Raw genomic sequence first — 17,029 nt, 5'->3', positions numbered from 1 at the left:
CTTCTGACTTATTGTCAGATCAACAGCAGCCTAACACTATGTCACAATGAATGCCTACGTCATTCACCTTGCTTCATCTCCTCACATAGGCATTTTGTCATTTCACATCATCACAAGAAGGATTAGAGTACAAAAAGATATTTAGAGACAGGGAGAGACTACATTCACATAACTTTGATTAGAGTATGTGATAATTGCTCTAATATTTGTTATTATCATCAAACTCCTACTGTGCCTAATTTATAAGTTAAACTTTATCGTGTATGTGTATATAGGAAAAAACATAGTATATATAGGGTTTGGCACTATCTGCAGTTTTGGGCATCCACGGGGGTGGGGTCTTAAAACACATTCCCACAGGTATCGGGGGTCTACTATATTTAAGAAAGAACACAGTAGGCAGTTACCACTGAGCTGCAGTTGCTCACTAAGGCCAGTGCTGCCTCCAGCTTGCCGAGCTCCAGCCAAAGAAGGGAGGTAAGTAAGGAGGTCTCTGGACCAGGGCTCCTATAAAGCAGACTGCCTGCAAATCCACAGCAGGCGGGAAAGTACCCAGGAAGCAACGGGCTACAAAAGCTGCTGGTCAGAGTGCACCCTCTACTGAAGGGGTGAAGAAACCTCATCATTACAGGCCTGGTACTGTGGCACTTCCCAGAAGCAGATGCTATCAGAAGTTCACTGAACTTCTGATCCACAAACTTCCTTTCTGTGCTTCCAGAGTGCAGCTACTGGTCCTTTGCAGGAAGCAAGTGAGGCCTATCTGCTGGGTCTCTTTGAAGACACCAACCTGTGTGCCATCCATGCCAAATTGTAACAGTTATGCCACAAGACATCCGCTAGTACCTGGAGAAGACGCTTAAGTATCCACTATGATGGAAAACATTTCATTCTTTACAAAAAAGAAATTGTCTTCTTCTTGTCACTGGTAGTTCTGGGGTCAAAAGGTACCTAAGTATATGCTTGCAAGTGAAAAAAATAGGGGACAGAAATCAGGTATTGGCAGTTTTTCCATTTTCATTTGTGTGTGAATTTTTAATATAAACGCAAGGACATAAAGCATTAATGCAAGTCAGTATATTTCAGTAAACACGTTTTAGCAGTTCAACTTTATAACAATTGTAAATAAATCTGTTAAATTTTTCTGGACAATGCCAGCATTTGGATTTTTTAAAAACAAGTACATTTCTTACTGACGGCAACTAGGAGGTATTTGTAGCATTTTTATCATAGAGTAGATTCCATCCATTCCCTGTGCTTTTCTGAGTTGTCCTACATGCAAGTACATGTTTTTAATGTTGTCTATCTTCTGTGCTCTTCCTGTAAGTTTGCTATTAAAATGCATAAAACTATATATATATATATATATATATATATATATATATATATATATATATAAAGAACATACTAAAATAATGGAACGATAATAACGATGGATTTCAGTTTACCAAAAGAGCAAGGTATCGTGTAGAATTAATCAAAACTAACTTCTAATAAATTTAACTTAGAGTCACTTATAAAAAACCTGAATTCCAATTATTTCCTGATCTTTTTATTATTACTTTCTCAATTCCTCTAAAGCCTACTCCTTGGAGCTAGGCAGTTAAATTAAGCTGTTAGACTATTAAAATCAGAGATAGGGCTTGTACATTAGTGAAACTTTCTGTGAAGCATGAAGAAACAAAAGTCAATAACTCTTATTTTGAAAATAAAATGCCTTTACTGCTTTATTTATGGATGAAAATAAATGTTGTATTTCTTTGTTTTTTAATTTTTAACTTGAAGAAAAGCAAGCCAATTCTCACAGTTTTCTAAAATAGAATCAATATTAAAAACAATAACACATGGTGATAATTTGTAATGTGAAATATAACTCTGACTCAAAAAATAGATCTACTTTATACCGTTATGATTTTCAGTACTAACATCAAGGTTAATATATGCCAGATGGCTTACTTACTTTCATTAAGAATTATTAGCATCAAAACTGTTTAAACTAACAACAATTCATCATCCTAATTGGTTTTTCTAAGAGTTAAGGTAAATTATGCAGGAAAAGAATGATATCCTGAGCATCACCATGGCTTAGAGTCAGAAAATTATACCATCGTCTCAAAACTAATTTGACTTTGAACCTTCGTCTGGGGGTAGGCAGCTGGTCTAAACTAGTTGAATCAGATCCTTTTGATAGTTTTTTTTTTTCCTCCCAAGAGTATAAAAGTTGAGCAGAGACACAGACAAACCAAGGTCACTAAAGTTGAATCATGTTACAGCAGTGTCCCAGGGAAGTTCTGCTGAGTTCTGGAGCTGCCCTTTTTCCTAGGCTGGTTTTTCAACTATTTCTTCAATTCTACTAGCTACCTTGGGATTCTATGCAGTAAATCTCCTTCCTCCTTCTCCTTGCTTTTATCTTGAGAGAGCTGGAATTGCTACCTGCTACATGAAAACAAAAACATAGTAACTGACCTGTCAATTCTGTGCTCTAATTTCCTTATCTCAAAAACTAGACCATACAATACATCAATGGACAATACATACAACTGGACAATACATCAACGTATTATTATTTAAAATGTGTTGACACTTGAAATAACCTACCTTAATCTTTATTTTTATAATGTTTATAAAAGATTATTTTATAATGTTTACAAAAGATTATTATTATTATTATTAACCTACCTTAATCTTTGTTTGTATAATGTTAATGATTTAACATTAAACATGAGCTATAGAAGAGTTGCTGTCCTTCCTCCGAGTCACATAAAGAGAATCGATAGCAGGACTATATTATCAGAGTAGAGTCTCACCTCGTCACCTTTGTCTCCAGGTATCCCGGGGTAGCCCCGCTCTCCTTTGCTTCCCTAAAAAGACAAGAACTTCAGCTAGTATACTGAATCATTCTGTCATCTTTTAAAACAATGAAAATATCTCTTCTTAGTACATTTGGGACATGTAATTTGGGCAGAGTCAGGAAACAAATAAATGACTTTGCACGTGGCTTTTACACCACTTTTCCAAGATAGCTTTCATAAAAAGTAGTGTGTTTAGAATGAGTTTTGTTGGGGCACCTGGGTGGCTCAGTTGGTTAAGCGTCCACCTCTTGGTTTTGGCTCAGGTCATGATCTCATGGTTTGTGAGTTTGAGCCTCGCATTGGCTCTATGCGGACGCTGCTTGGGATTCTCTCTCCCTCTCTCTGCCTCTTCCCCACTCATGCTCTCTTTCCCAAAAATAAATAAAATAAACATCAAAAATTTTTTTAAATCGGTTTTATTTTTCACACTGAATTGGAGGTACCACAGAAAGCAGAGGAGAAACTGCCTTACCTTTGGTCCCTCTCTGCCTGGGATTCCTGGGGGACCCCGTGGTCCTGTATCACCCTAGAGGACAGAGCAGTAGAGAAATGAGAGAAGGTACTATGTGTAACCTACAGGGCCCATCAACGTTCAGCCTGCCATCTTACCTTCTGGGTGACAGAATCATACTTTCCAGGCTCACCAGCGCCTATTTCTTCTCCTTTGTGGCTTTTCAGCCCAGGGACACTGGCTTGGCAGTTGCCACAGAAGTTCTAATGAGTATAGAGATAAGGTTACTGAGAGATTCAGCAAAGTAATCTATAAAAGAGAGATCTGATCAGATATGAACCTCTGTCAGAGATGAATGATAGAGCAACTGATATATCACTACTTTCAGAGAATTGATCCAATTTGGAAAGACTATTTTTTCGTGAGGTAAAAACTACTTATGAAGCTAGTCAATTATATCTGTTGATGACATTGGTGACCTTTGTAAAGCATGTCTATGATGATACTGAAATGGAAGATTCCAAATATATAAGGAAAAGACACATAAGTCAAAAACACAGACTGTTTCAACTGTGTAACTGTATGTCTAAAACGAGAGGCAGTAATAAAGTTTAGAAAAACTAACAAGATTACAGAGTTCATACAGCCAATTGCATAAATCATTAAAAAAGAGAGAAAGAAAGAAAAAGCTGTGAAGAAAGGATTTCTCTTTCTGAGAGCAAAATTAGTTGGAGAACCGTACACACAGTTTACCAACATTTTGTCAGTGGAAGCACTCATGTGAGAAATAATTACTTGAGTGACTTGGACTTGACTTCTATGTCAAATCCAAGTGCAGATAGGAAATCTAAGTGGAATTACCTTTCCATTGCCTCCTCTGTAACCTTTAGCTGATGTGGAAAGACTTGAATATAAGTGTCTGAGCCTACAAGATAAACTCCTTATCACATTGTAAAGAAAAAGTGTTTGTGAAAAGCCCTATAAAGGCTTATTTTTAAATTGTTAGAATAAGAATATGAACAGGAAAGGCACAGAATGAGGACCAGTGAGTGGAGGACATAGTTTAATTTTAACAGTTGACAGACGGTAGGACAATATAGGCCTCTTTTCTTCTATCCCTTTCACCAAAGAGAAGAATCTTGAAATGTGAAAAGGGAACTGAAGCTTGCCATTGGCAAGAAAGCTCATGGATATTCGAGTTCAATATTTTTGACTCAGTGAATATCAGAACAAGTCTGATTTCCAAAAATATGCTCCTTGGAAGGCTAATTCTGTATGCTATTGAAAAGGTTCTGAGGCAATTTCCCTAAAACCAGCTGGATTAAAGAGTTCTCTTCATGGTGGTCCTTCTCAGGGATGGTATATATAACAAGGAGCCAGAGTGTGTGATATCTCCCCAAACTAATTTTGCCATTAGGATCTTTTCACACAGCTGATGTACTGGTAGAGGAATTAAAAAAATACATATATATTTGTAGATCCACCACTTATAATATCTCAGGCCTGACCTCATTTTCTTTAGGTTTGGATTGCCAGAATGGTAAATCAAGGGAAATGACTTGCCTGCCATGTAAGTGGCTCAACTTGAAAAAAGTCTTTAGATTTTTGTATAGAGAGAATAAAGATGCATCAATTATCAGCCAGTGTACAATCTCACTCAAAGAGGGACTGACACACAGATTAACCCAGAGGAAGGTCTTTGAAGGGATGTCATTTGGGCCTGGAATTATGTCAGTTTTTTACTACACTTCAATCAAGGGTATTTTTGAAAACAGAAAGCAGATGATCACATTCGCTACATAAAGACTCTGAACAGAGAGGGAGACTTCGTGTGTTGGGAAATAGGATCGGATTTTAAAATTACATTAAGTTGACCTAATAGATCCAATCTCCAATCTAAATCCCTGTATTTGGGGAACAACACGCTTTCCTCTTCTATGGGATGCAGTGTGTTGGGACTGTCAGTGGAGGTATCCTGCCTGCCTCTCACCAATCAGCTTTCCTGGGACTCAGAAACTCAGGGAGATGATGTTAGGGCTCGAAAAGTGGTGGAGCACACTCATTAAAGGGATGCTGCCCTGGAGAAACTATCAATTATGTCCACTTCTGAGGTGTTTGTGTAGTCCTGGCTCTCCTTGTCAGAGTCTACTCACAGTCTTTTTGTCTATTCTGTGAGCCACCCCATATTCTGTCGGGATATGCATTTCTGCTGAAGTATGTACATCTTGATCCTAACTATTCTGGGATGGTTAGGTATAACTCTTACAATCCTGCCACTTTCAACATTACTGCCCTTGTGAAGAACCTAAGATAATGTCTGGGGACCTGTGTTCCTGGGTTCATGTTGCAGTTTCTAGCTGTGTGACTCTGGGGAAGCTACTTAGCTACTTAGAACTTCAGTTTCTAATATATAAAATGGGGATACTAGCACAACCTAAATTTACAGGATTATTGTGAAGATTAAGTGAGACGATTTAAGTAAAGCAGTGTATTGCCTGCCATGTAACTAGCTCAACTTATATAAGATTTTCCTAAAATCCCCCCCCAAATATTCTCTTTTGACTTAAAAGAAACTGTTGACTTCTGAAAGTCTTAAAAATCTCCTCTAATATATTTTTATATTTATATCTATGTTTATATATATATTCTCAAAACTAATATCCAGCAAACACTTATACTAGAATTCTTGAGTCTTTGAATTTAATTCAATAGATATTTAATTTAATTTAATAAATTAACAAATTTAGTAATTTGATAAAATTTATGTAAGTCATTGTACAAACCGTTGGGCTAAATGGTAGGAGTATAAAATAAATCACATTTATACACATATAGCGTAAGTGTGTGTGTGTGTGTGTGTGTGTGTGTGTGTATACATATACATTGTCCATTCATATATAGACAGGACACATAAGGCTTGAGTATAATGTGAAGGGGAACAGATTTTCATATGGGTTCACTCAGTCTTAGTATACCATGAAGAAATATGCAAATACATAACCTTACAAGTGTCCCATTATCATTCTTTCTCATCTGTGTTACACATAAAATACAGGGTAGTATTAAAGAAAAAAATGGTAGCAAGATTTATCCCTTATGAGATGAATAATGGGTAGAGATAGTTTTTACTTAACAGAGTAACAGGTGTTAGGGCAATTGTTGGCTTTGGAATTTTGCAGCTCACTTTGTAAAATCCCATGACATCAAAGCACAGCCTTGCGAGCTGGCTGTTTATTGAGCAGCACTGGTTTTCAACCTGGGATGGGTGAGGGTAGCTCCAGTGAGAAGGATCAGGTTTCACAGCAGTGAGCCAGGGGTGGTAAACACCCATGAAGAGAAAGCTGTCCCTCCAGAGGAGAGAATGGTCTACTCAAGGGTGTTGATGACACTGTTCCTCCCATGTAGCTCAACTCAGAACTACCACTTTCACCCCTCCACCCCTTATACCCAAACAGACAGGGATGTAAAGAAGAAGAGAATGGAGGGGTTAGTAAAAGTGGCACAAGATACATAAAAATGTGTGTTCCTTTTTCTATCTAAAAGATGTTCTGCCTTTTAAAAATTGAATTTTAGTTCAGGCTAAGCAATTAACTCAGTTCTGACAAAGATTTCCTTCCTAATTTTTCCTAAAAGTTAATACATAATTTCTTACATAGCAACAGAATACCTTGAGCAAGACACCGATGTCTCCCAAGAGAGGAAGTGCGATCTGCAGTTAAGGAGAAAAAAACCCAGTATGTGTTCACACATATACGTGCACATGATACAATACAAACATATAATACAATGCAGATGTTTTTTTCTCCAAGTGTCATGTCAGTTGAGATTTGTCATGGAGTTTCTAAGAGGCTCACTGTCAGAATGGTTGGCTTTCACGTTATATTTCATAGGACACCGGCAGACCTCATAACTGTATCTGAGAAATATTCACTACTCCTGTGCTATGAACATGTGAACACACCCAGGTTGTCGTTCTGATTCTGCATCTCTATTTTATATTTTCATGACATGGCAACTTTTATGCCAACACTAATATAGTCTTGGTTTTAAATAATACATAAAGGTAAATCATTTATTAAACGGAAGTCACCACTCTGCCAAACAAATTATCAGGCTGTTGACAAATATGAAAAGTACACAATGAATTTGCCTTAAAGTTCTTTCTCACTGAAGTTCAAAAGAGCCAATAGGTGGCTTACGTGATATGCAAGAGAGACACTGAAGCAACTTGGGCAGTGTTCCGGCCTTGTGTCTTAAAATGTCCTTTCAGAGAGGCACTGTAAACCCAAGTAACACTTTATAAGAATTCTAGATGATGCACACATGATTCACTCAGCAGTGAAGTGAAAGTAAGGCCAAAATATGCCTCTGCACGTAGCTTATAAAGGCACTCACGGCACAGCCAGTGTGGGAGGGAGAAGGATTTGGGAGACTTAGAACCGAGAGGCCAGATTTGGATTTTATCATATAAAACTCTTAATACAATGTCATGTACCATATGGCCTCTCAAATTATAACTGCCAATTCTGAGGCTATTTAAAGGGATTTCACTGTTGCTCAAAGCAAGGTTCATCCTGAAATAAAACTTTGGAACACACATTTAGTGCTTAAACCCATTTTTCAAGAGCCTACTCAAGCCAGTTTTTGTAATTTAATCACTTCAGTGTTTTAAGGCCACAGAATCAATGGATATTCACCCTGTTGTAGGTAACTTACCTGAAAACTTTCATTTAGAAAAATGAAATTCATTTAGTCAATGGCATTAGAAAGAATAGAAATTGTGGCTATATATTTTAACTCAATTTTCCATGGGATGGAGACATTATGTGCCAAGGCACAGCCTGGGGCAAAATTGTAGAGCTGAATTATACCCTTAGGAAATAAGTATTCATCACACACACAAAAATGCTGATGCAGCTTGAATTTTCACCCCTCTACAAAATAATGGGGATAAACAAAATCACCAAGCAGTTACAGAGCATTCTAATTAGTTTGGACAGCAAAAGTTGCTCGGTAGGCTATTTGGCTTCTGGGTGCATTAAAGATACATAAATCAGGCACAGTCTGTTGACATACCGGGTCACCTGGGGGGCCTGGCAGGCCTGGCTTTCCATCCCTCCCTGGAGCTCCCTGAAAAACAGAATCGTTGTGTTCAAATCCTTGCACAGTGGCACGGGTGCAGAGTAAAATGGGTGGTGGGTAGGAGGAGATACATCCTTACATCATTCCCTGGGGTCCCTGGAGTTCCTGGCAATCCAGGGAGACCTCGAGGACCCTGGAAATGGGGGAAAATAGTTACTTATGGGGACAGTTTTTCAGTAATTTTTCCCAAGTAAGCAAGCTGGAATTGCTGTGCCAAATAACTTGGTTAAGTAGCTTACCTGAATACCTGGCTCTCCAGCTGGTCCTTGCGAGCCCTGAGTAGAATCAGATCCAATTATCAGAATTCCTCCAGAAATACCCATAAATTATGCAAGCGGATCAAGAGCTATGTATTGTAACTTACTTAGTCGAACAACAGGGCTTGCCAACTTGCGCACACTGAAAACTCCCTGTGATGATGGCTAAGACCTTTGGATGGCAGGTAAACACTTAACCAGATGTCTGTTGCTTGGAACCTGAGCATGGCTTTGCTCAGATGCCTGGGATATCTGTCTCTCTCAGTACCATCATGTGTTCCTCTACCTTCACAAACACACAATGCACCCAAATTCTAGCTGTTCAGAAACTCCTGATAAAGTAATGAGCTCAGGACTTCCTTTCCTTTCTGCTTTCTACTTTCTACTTTGAGTCATTTCCCTATTTGAAGAAATTGCCAGAATCCGTGTTCAGTGACAGCAGTAGAAAGTAAAGCATCAATCAGCTATTCTTTTCTACTTTAGAAAATTGGAATTTGGGGTAATAAAGAGGAGGCTGGGAAATTATCAGTGAACCTAATGACGATAGCTCTATCCCTGTTACATAACCACAGACTGAGGAAGGAGGAACTGATGACCTAAGTAAGTAAAGGGCTGGGTTCTCAGCTGTTGACTTCAGTAACTGCTTACCAACATTTCCTTTCTTATTTATTTGTTTATAAAATGTTTATTTATTTGAGAGACAGAGAAAAGAGAGGGCACATGTGAGCAGGGGAGACGCAGAAAGAGAGGGGGAGAGAGAATCCCAAGCAGGCTCCATGCTGACAGTGCAGAGCCTGACATGGGGCTAGATTGAATGAACCATGAGGTCATGACCTGAGCTGAAATCAAGACTTGCACAGCTAACCCACTGAGCCACCCTGGTGCTCCTCTTTTCTTATTTTATAAAATAAATATTCATATGTATATGAATTCATATGTATATGTAGCTTTAGTCAAAGCTACTTTTTGTTCCCTTTCTATTTATATTGTGACCTTAGTTATTAATATATTTTTTATTTTTTGCTTCAATCTCTTTCACTCCCTTAATGGTTTCCTGATCTGTGTTTTTACTTTGTTTAATCTTCCATCTCAGTGGTCTTTTATATTCTTGCCCTGAAAAATCGATCACATACAATATAACCATTCACTATTTATGCCTTCTTTTAGCTTTTGTGATAACTTCATTACAAGGCCAATTTCCCAAATTAATGTCACTAGAATAAGTGTTTATTTCTACTTTTCTCATTCCAAAATCTTTTATGTTTTTTCATAGTAAATAAAAAGTTTTATCTCTTATTACTATTTAGTCAACAAGTATGCACATGGGGGTCATTATTATCAGGCACTGTCCTTGTAGCTAAGAAAACTGGGCATTAAAAAAATGGGCACTAAAAGCTGCCCATTCTTTGTGTTCACTATTATAAACAACTTCTATTATCTCTTCCTGAAGATATTACTGAAGAGATTTTTGACATCATCTCATTTATACACACTCCATTCACTTTAAATATTCACTTTTTATTTTTTCATTAAAAACAAACAGTAATATACAAAACCCTATCTTAGGCATGTGTACAATCTTACACACATTCATTTGTACTTTTTAAAATAGAGAAGAGAGGAACAAAGGGTTAAATAACTGCTCCTAATCCAAAATCAGTGTCTGTGAGATCAGCATCTGTGGGTCAGCAAACAGTAAGCACCTTCTCTGTGCTCAGTGACTTAACCCCAGTGCTCATTAATCCTCTCTCTCTGATTAGTGCTTACTTCTATTTCCTCTTCTGACCATTTCACTCTTTTCTTCTTCTTTTTTTTAAGTTTATTCATTTTTCTTTTTGAGAGAGACAGAGAATGATGGGGGAGGGGCAGAAAGAGAGGGAGACATGGAATCCGAAGCAGGCTCCAGTTCTGTACTGACAGCACAGAGCCTGATGCAGGGCTCGAACCCATAGACCGTGAGATCATGATCCAAACCAAAGTTGGACATCCAACTGACTTGAGCCACCCAGGCGCCCCTCATTTTTCTCTTCTTATTCAAATTTGTCACTGGGTTTTATTTTACTGTTGGAATGGACAGGGTTTCAAAAGCTTGATAGAATTTCACTTACTGTTGGGCCAGGAACTCCCAGCCCTGGGGGACCTCTGTCACCTGGGGAACCATGGACACCTGGGAGTCCTCGTTCACCCTGTGCAATGAGAGGCTTCTGTGAGTGCGAGGGTCAGGGGACAAAAAATTTCAGGCTGTATTTTATTTTTAATTCTTTAGAAATAATCTATGATATTTTAATACCTTTGGCCCACGTGGACCAGGTGCTCCAGGATTTCCATCTAATCCCTACAATAAAAAAAAAGGATATAAATACATTTCTTTTTCTAAAAACATTAAAAGCATCTTAGAAGTTATAACTCAAAAATGTTTTGTTGTTCTTCATCTTTCTTGAATAAACCCTTTTCTATAAAAGAATAAGGAACAGGAAATACAGATTTCCACCAGGTTATAGATTTTTGTATAGTTACTTTAACATATAAGATGTTTTAATTTTTAGGGGAGGTGGGTGGGGGATGGGTGAAATAGGTGATGGAGATTAAGAGTACATTTAATCATGATGAGCACTGAATAATACAGGGAATTGCTGAATCACTGTATTATACACCTGAAACTAATATAACACTGTATGTTAACTACACTGGAATTAATATTTAACACTTAATAAAGAAGATGTTTTTATCTTTAAAATAAGGCATCTAATACTGAGAACTATTTATTATCAATAATTAATATAAAAAGTCAAAGAGGAGGAAAAAAAAGGCATGTGAAATAGGCTTATTGGTTATTTAGACTTTTCAGTTATTCAGTTTTTGTTATGTCCTGGAAATAGCCTGGGCCACAAGGACATTTTCTGCATATGACCATCATTGGCCATGCCTGCAGAGCCTCTGGAAAGAAAATTTCAGGCAGCTTTTCTGTTTTAACATAGCATCCTAGGAAGGTTTATGATTTAAAACTAGTGTATCTTACTAGGCTCCATAGATCCCTAAAGAGTTCATGCAGAAGATTCAGGGAGGCCTATGAATCTTTCAAAAATGTATGTAAAATGGGTATGTGCATTTTCTCAGAAGAGAGCCCTTTGCTTGCATCAAATTTCCAAAGAAGTTAGATCTCTTATCTAAAGAAAAAGATGAATATTTTGTTTTCTGAAGACCTCAACTTATTCCTATACTTGTGATCTGAACCTGGGAATACATGAAGGGTAATAAATGAACTTTCAAGGGAAATATTAGTAAAAGGGCTGGTACTTACTGGTTCCCCTGGCAGGCTTTTCCCTGGAGGACCAGCCTCACCTTTGGGACCTGGAAGCCCAGGAGGGCCTATAATCCCACCTGGATCTCCCTGAGGAAAAGAAGATTCTTATGTCATTGTTCAGGTTCATGGTGGGAGCTATGGAGGCAGCAGTTTTCATTGCTTCAAGTTGTAGCCAAACTTCATTTTCTCACTCATTCACTCATTCAGCCCTATTTATGGAGGGCCTCATTCATGTCAGGCACTGTTCTAATTATCTTAGGCGCACTTAGATTTTGTGGTGAGGTATGTTACAAGTTTAGCAGTATCATGCCATATGTATAAATATATGTGTGTATAAATGTATGCACAAAAAGAGCATCTACTCAGAAAGTTCTTCAGATGATCTTCATGTTTTCTTTAAGTTCCTTTCCAGTAATGGTTCAACAATTAATATGTGTCTGTACGTCCCTTGCACAATCCTGGCAGCCTTGTCTTATCCTTTTGCCGCACCTACCCACCCCCACCTCCCAAATCGCAGTGCCCTTCTGATCCTCTGTCTCTCCTTCCCACCTAGCTACTCAATGCATAAAATGTATACCTTTTCTCCTTTAATGCCTTGCTTTCCTGGGATACCATGTTCTCCTGGCAATCCCTAGAAAATTCAGAATTAATGGGAAAGAACAATTAGAATATCTCTTATTATGAGAACATATCTATCTGTGAGTCTTTGTCATGAGAACAGAATTGTAACATGTAAACTATAAGAGGATGGGTTGGTTTTGGCCTGTTAAAAAGGAAAACACATTGGTGAAAATATGTGGTTTGTTGTTTCAAGTGACGTAACCTGGAGGTAATGGAAAAGAAACTAAGGGAGAATTGAACCAAACGCCCCATTCATATTATCGCCAATAAAGGGTGAAGGGATGGTGGTTGGTAGCATCACAGCACTATTTAGAACAACAATGGAGTAAACAGGAAGATATACCCTTATTATGTTTGGCAACAGCGGCTCTTTCCCTTTTGATTTTATTCTCTTTCTTAGCTCCAATTACTATCACTTCATCTCACTCTTGGTCACTTACGGCTCCACCTGTGCCACCAACATTTTATTCTTTTCATGAGATCTCTCCGTAAGGTACACCTATATTGGTTCATTAAATGGCTTGGGGGGGGGCGCAAGAAAAAGCTTTGCCCACAAACTGAATGTTCAAAGTACAAGCAGAACAAAGGCACAGAAAGACCTCTGGAGGCGCAGTCAAGAAGCATAGAGAATAGAGCAAGAGGTCATGGGACTGTTCCCAAGATGATAGGAAAAGGAGAGATTCCAGTAGTTGCATAGAAAGTGCTGGAATTGTGGCTACATAGAGATAAGTTTCCAAGAAATTTTGGCCAAGCATTTCTGTTGTTATGCTCAAGTGAGGACTGATGGTGAATCTTAGCTCCCAAGTGGTTAGAAGGCCAGGCTAGGGAGGTTGTCCAAGGAACAAAAGGCTTAGTGGGGGAATGGATAGAAAAATGCATTTAAAGGACAACAGAGAGAGAGACAGACAGACAGACAGAGAGACAGACAAACAGAGGATAGTGAGACCACTAGAATTAGGTTCTAATGCAACCTGAGGACCATCTTCCAATGGCATTATAGAAATATTTTCTGCTAAAAGATTTGCTCTTTTTGGAGGCAATAAAACAGTAACAGAAGCTTTGGAAGTGCCTTTTTTTGGATAGAGAATTGAGCCAAAGTCATGCATAATGAAAATGCTTTCTTTCTTTCTTGGTTTTCCTTATTTCTTTTGACGTTTCCAGTCTTCGCTACTGTTGGTACACCTCTGACAAGCATGTCCAAAATGATGACTTAGTTAACCTGACTTCCAAAGACTGATTTATTAGGCTAATGATATTCAAAAGGATCTCATATGAATATATGAAGGTGCTAGCAGCCTTCCTGATAACCCCTGACACTAGGTTTGATCAGTCTTGGCAGTAGATGTGACCCATGTCTTTGGAAAAGGTGGTACAACTCAGTCACATGAAAACATACTGACATTCTTTAAGACATCGATTTAATTTCCACATATCAAAGAGACCTGTATTTGCTATACATACAATATCTCCTGGTGGTCCTCTGGGTCCCATAGAGCCTTCAGGTCCTTGCTGACCCTAAAAGAAAGGTGATATGTAGTTCAACTTTGTTAAAAAACAGATTGTCCTTGAATATATATAAAACATGGTATGAACTTCATCTGTAGAAAGACGGGCTTTCTACCATCCTACCTTCTCTGAATAATTCTGAAATGTGCTTTGGGCTGACAAAGATAGTTTGAAGATGTTCTCATTTAAATGGGTCTTTTCCCACCAGCAAGTGAGGCCATGATAACCTCCCTCACCCATTGGTGGGAGCGCATCACATCTCTCCTGCACCTCCCAACAGCTGGTCTTTCTTGGGACACCCCCGCGGAATCCCACATGGGGAACTCAAGCATCTCAGAGCTGCATAATTTGGGCTTAGAAATTGAATCTTAAGTCCTGTTCATTTTAAGGATATAGTTCAGGGTCATAGGTTTCGCTCACATTATTTACTCATAAAGGGTTTAGGGATGCTATTGTGAATATGCTTTGAAAAAGAGTTTAAAAATCTTACTGTGAACCAGAAAGCACAATTACTATGTGTGTAATAAATGCAGCCAATAGGGGGGGAAATCACCATGGCAACATGATAAAATCTCTGGGAACGTTTGTGAAGAAAATGAGTGGCACACCAAAGCACTTTGTTTTGTACAGAAATGGCTATAACTCCAAAATTATTTCCTCTTTAACTCAGTTATTTCTTATATACCTTTAGTCCTGGACTTCCTATTAAACCGGGGGCACCAGGATCTCCAGGTTCGCCCTAAACATGTGGATGGGAAGGACAGTGAAATGGTTAATGTAATCTTCACAATCTCATTAGGTTGGAGATGCCATAAAGAAGGTTATGAGATTACCTTTATTCCCTGTGATCCCATTATCCCAGGTTCTCCCTGTAAAAAAACAAAAAAACAAAAAAACAACCATTTATGTAATGCTTAAACTCAGATGGGGATGAGCATCTCTAATACTTGAATTCATCTGCATTTCTACTAATTAACATAGAATAAAGGGGGAGATTATGGACAGCATGATGAAGTCAAGGAGGGGGTCACTCTAAAACATGATTTAAAATACTTATTGATATCAAGTAAATAATAACTCCTATTTTCTTTCTTCTTTATAATAGTTTTCTCCCCAGTATCCATTTTGACTCTACAATTATATCTCATTAGCAATCATTGCATTCTCTACTTAGCTGACTTTGTTATGATTTGCCACCAGCTCATCCTATATCTCAGTGAATTAAAACCTCAGATGAAGAAGGAAAAGAAAGAGTGGAATTTAAGTTTATATGTCATGGTGATTCTACTATTGGGTATATGTACTTAATGAAAAAAAAAACAAAAAAACTTAAGGTTACATAAAAGAGTACAATATTGGCTGTAATGAGTTTGCTTTTCTTATTTTCATGACTTATTATTGATCCTTTTGATATAATCACCCCCTTTGATAAATTTAATTTGTACCATTAACAGAATTTTTGAAAAAAACTGTATCTTATATTTTAATTTTATATTTTAGATATATTAAGTGTGTACCTTTCAAGACATTCATGTCCCATTACAAATAGTAATGGTTAAAGAAAATATACACTACCTAAGCCAAATGGTGCCATCAAATGATAAAACTTAACAAGGTTTAAAATTTCTCATTTATCAAAATAAGAGTAAAAAATCACAGAGGAAAAAGTAAAATGCTCAGAGAGGTTATTTTATCAAATCTATTAGACTCCACAGTAAACATACCAGAAATCAGACAGATAGAAATCGATGAAGTAGAAAACACAAGATAGTGATAAAACATCCACTTACTCTATCTCCCTTTTCACCTTTTGTAAAAGCTTCCCCCTAGGAAAATGGGTAGAAAACAGAAGCAATTATAAACACTTTTGGAAATAAACTCTCCAAAACTGGATATGGATGAATCCTGCAGGCCAAACTCAGGCCTCTGTCGCAAAAAAGTCCCTGAGATGACTCAGAATGTCACACAGTCTGCTTTGCGCAGTTTAAAGGGAGCATATGAGAATTAATTAAAAAACTCATATTCCCAAGTGAACAGTAAGTTAATTTTTCTAATACTATTTTGAGAATCCTGAGTGGAACAAATTGGAATGCTGCCCAAGGCTGAAGCTTCCTTTTTCATGGTTCACATAGAAGCTGATCACATTCTCTCTCTCCCTGCACCTCCTCCCCCCCCCCCAAACACACATATTGAGGCTTTCTCTCATTAGCTTTTCTGTTCCTCAAGTCACATGTATGCGATTTCATTTACTTTGCACAACAGTGCTGTGAGGAAGATATGGTCCCATTTCAAGTATGAGGAAAGAGACTCAGAAAGGTTCTGCGTAACTGAGTTATTTCCCCTAAAATAGCACTCACCCATTTTATGTCTCCTTGTTTATCTTGCCTATAAACTCTGTGAATGTAGGGATTTAATTGATCTCAACTATCATAGTATCTCTGGTGTACTGTTGGTGCCCAGTAAAAGTTTATTAAATTAGAGAATTTAAAGTTATGCAGACATAACAGTAATAGCTGATGTTCATTAAATCCTCATAATGTATCAAACACTGATCTAATCACTGTTCTAGTTCCTTCTTATGTGTCACTGGGGTAGGTACCATTAGAACACCCATTTACGGATAAGGAAAATGAGGCACAGAGAAGTTAAGTAATTTCCCCAAGTCACATAGCCAGTGAGAGGTCATTCAGGATTTAAACCTAGACAACCTGAATTCAAACCCAGGCTTTGGTTACTCATTCTTATTTGATTTGTAATTTGATTTACTTATTATTTGAAATGAGTGAATTGACAATAAGATGGAAACCATACATCAAAATTTTTTTTTCTCTTGCGTATGAAAGTCAAGAGAAAACATGAGAACCATAGGTAAATAATACTATGCTTAAAGGTCCTCTTA

At 37.7% G+C, this 17,029-nt stretch overlaps 1 protein-coding gene across 2 annotated transcripts in view; it reads right to left on the bottom strand.

The window, feature by feature from the left end:
* COL19A1 (collagen type XIX alpha 1 chain) overlaps positions 1 to 17,029 on the bottom strand; it is a 349,696-nt gene that overhangs the window by 54,476 nt on the left and 278,191 nt on the right. For both annotated transcript variants that reach the window (XM_045057717.1, XM_045057718.1), the window contains exons 21-35: positions 15,921 to 15,956; positions 14,964 to 14,999; positions 14,816 to 14,869; positions 14,086 to 14,139; positions 12,581 to 12,634; positions 12,001 to 12,090; positions 10,990 to 11,034; positions 10,808 to 10,885; positions 8,682 to 8,717; positions 8,522 to 8,575; positions 8,377 to 8,430; positions 6,968 to 7,009; positions 3,459 to 3,563; positions 3,322 to 3,375; positions 2,805 to 2,858 (exon numbers count right to left, since the gene is read on the bottom strand). In XM_045057717.1, coding sequence (XP_044913652.1) covers positions 2,805 to 2,858; positions 3,322 to 3,375; positions 3,459 to 3,563; positions 6,968 to 7,009; positions 8,377 to 8,430; positions 8,522 to 8,575; positions 8,682 to 8,717; positions 10,808 to 10,885; positions 10,990 to 11,034; positions 12,001 to 12,090; positions 12,581 to 12,634; positions 14,086 to 14,139; positions 14,816 to 14,869; positions 14,964 to 14,999; positions 15,921 to 15,956 — 846 coding nt within the window. The remainder of the gene's footprint in view (positions 1 to 2,804; positions 2,859 to 3,321; positions 3,376 to 3,458; positions 3,564 to 6,967; positions 7,010 to 8,376; positions 8,431 to 8,521; positions 8,576 to 8,681; positions 8,718 to 10,807; positions 10,886 to 10,989; positions 11,035 to 12,000; positions 12,091 to 12,580; positions 12,635 to 14,085; positions 14,140 to 14,815; positions 14,870 to 14,963; positions 15,000 to 15,920; positions 15,957 to 17,029) is intronic.

Source organism: Felis catus, chromosome B2 (assembly GCF_018350175.1).
Source record: "Felis catus isolate Fca126 chromosome B2, F.catus_Fca126_mat1.0, whole genome shotgun sequence".
NCBI classification, from domain to species: Eukaryota; Metazoa; Chordata; class Mammalia; order Carnivora; family Felidae; genus Felis; species Felis catus.
This window is presented reverse-complemented; position numbering and strand designations above follow the sequence as displayed.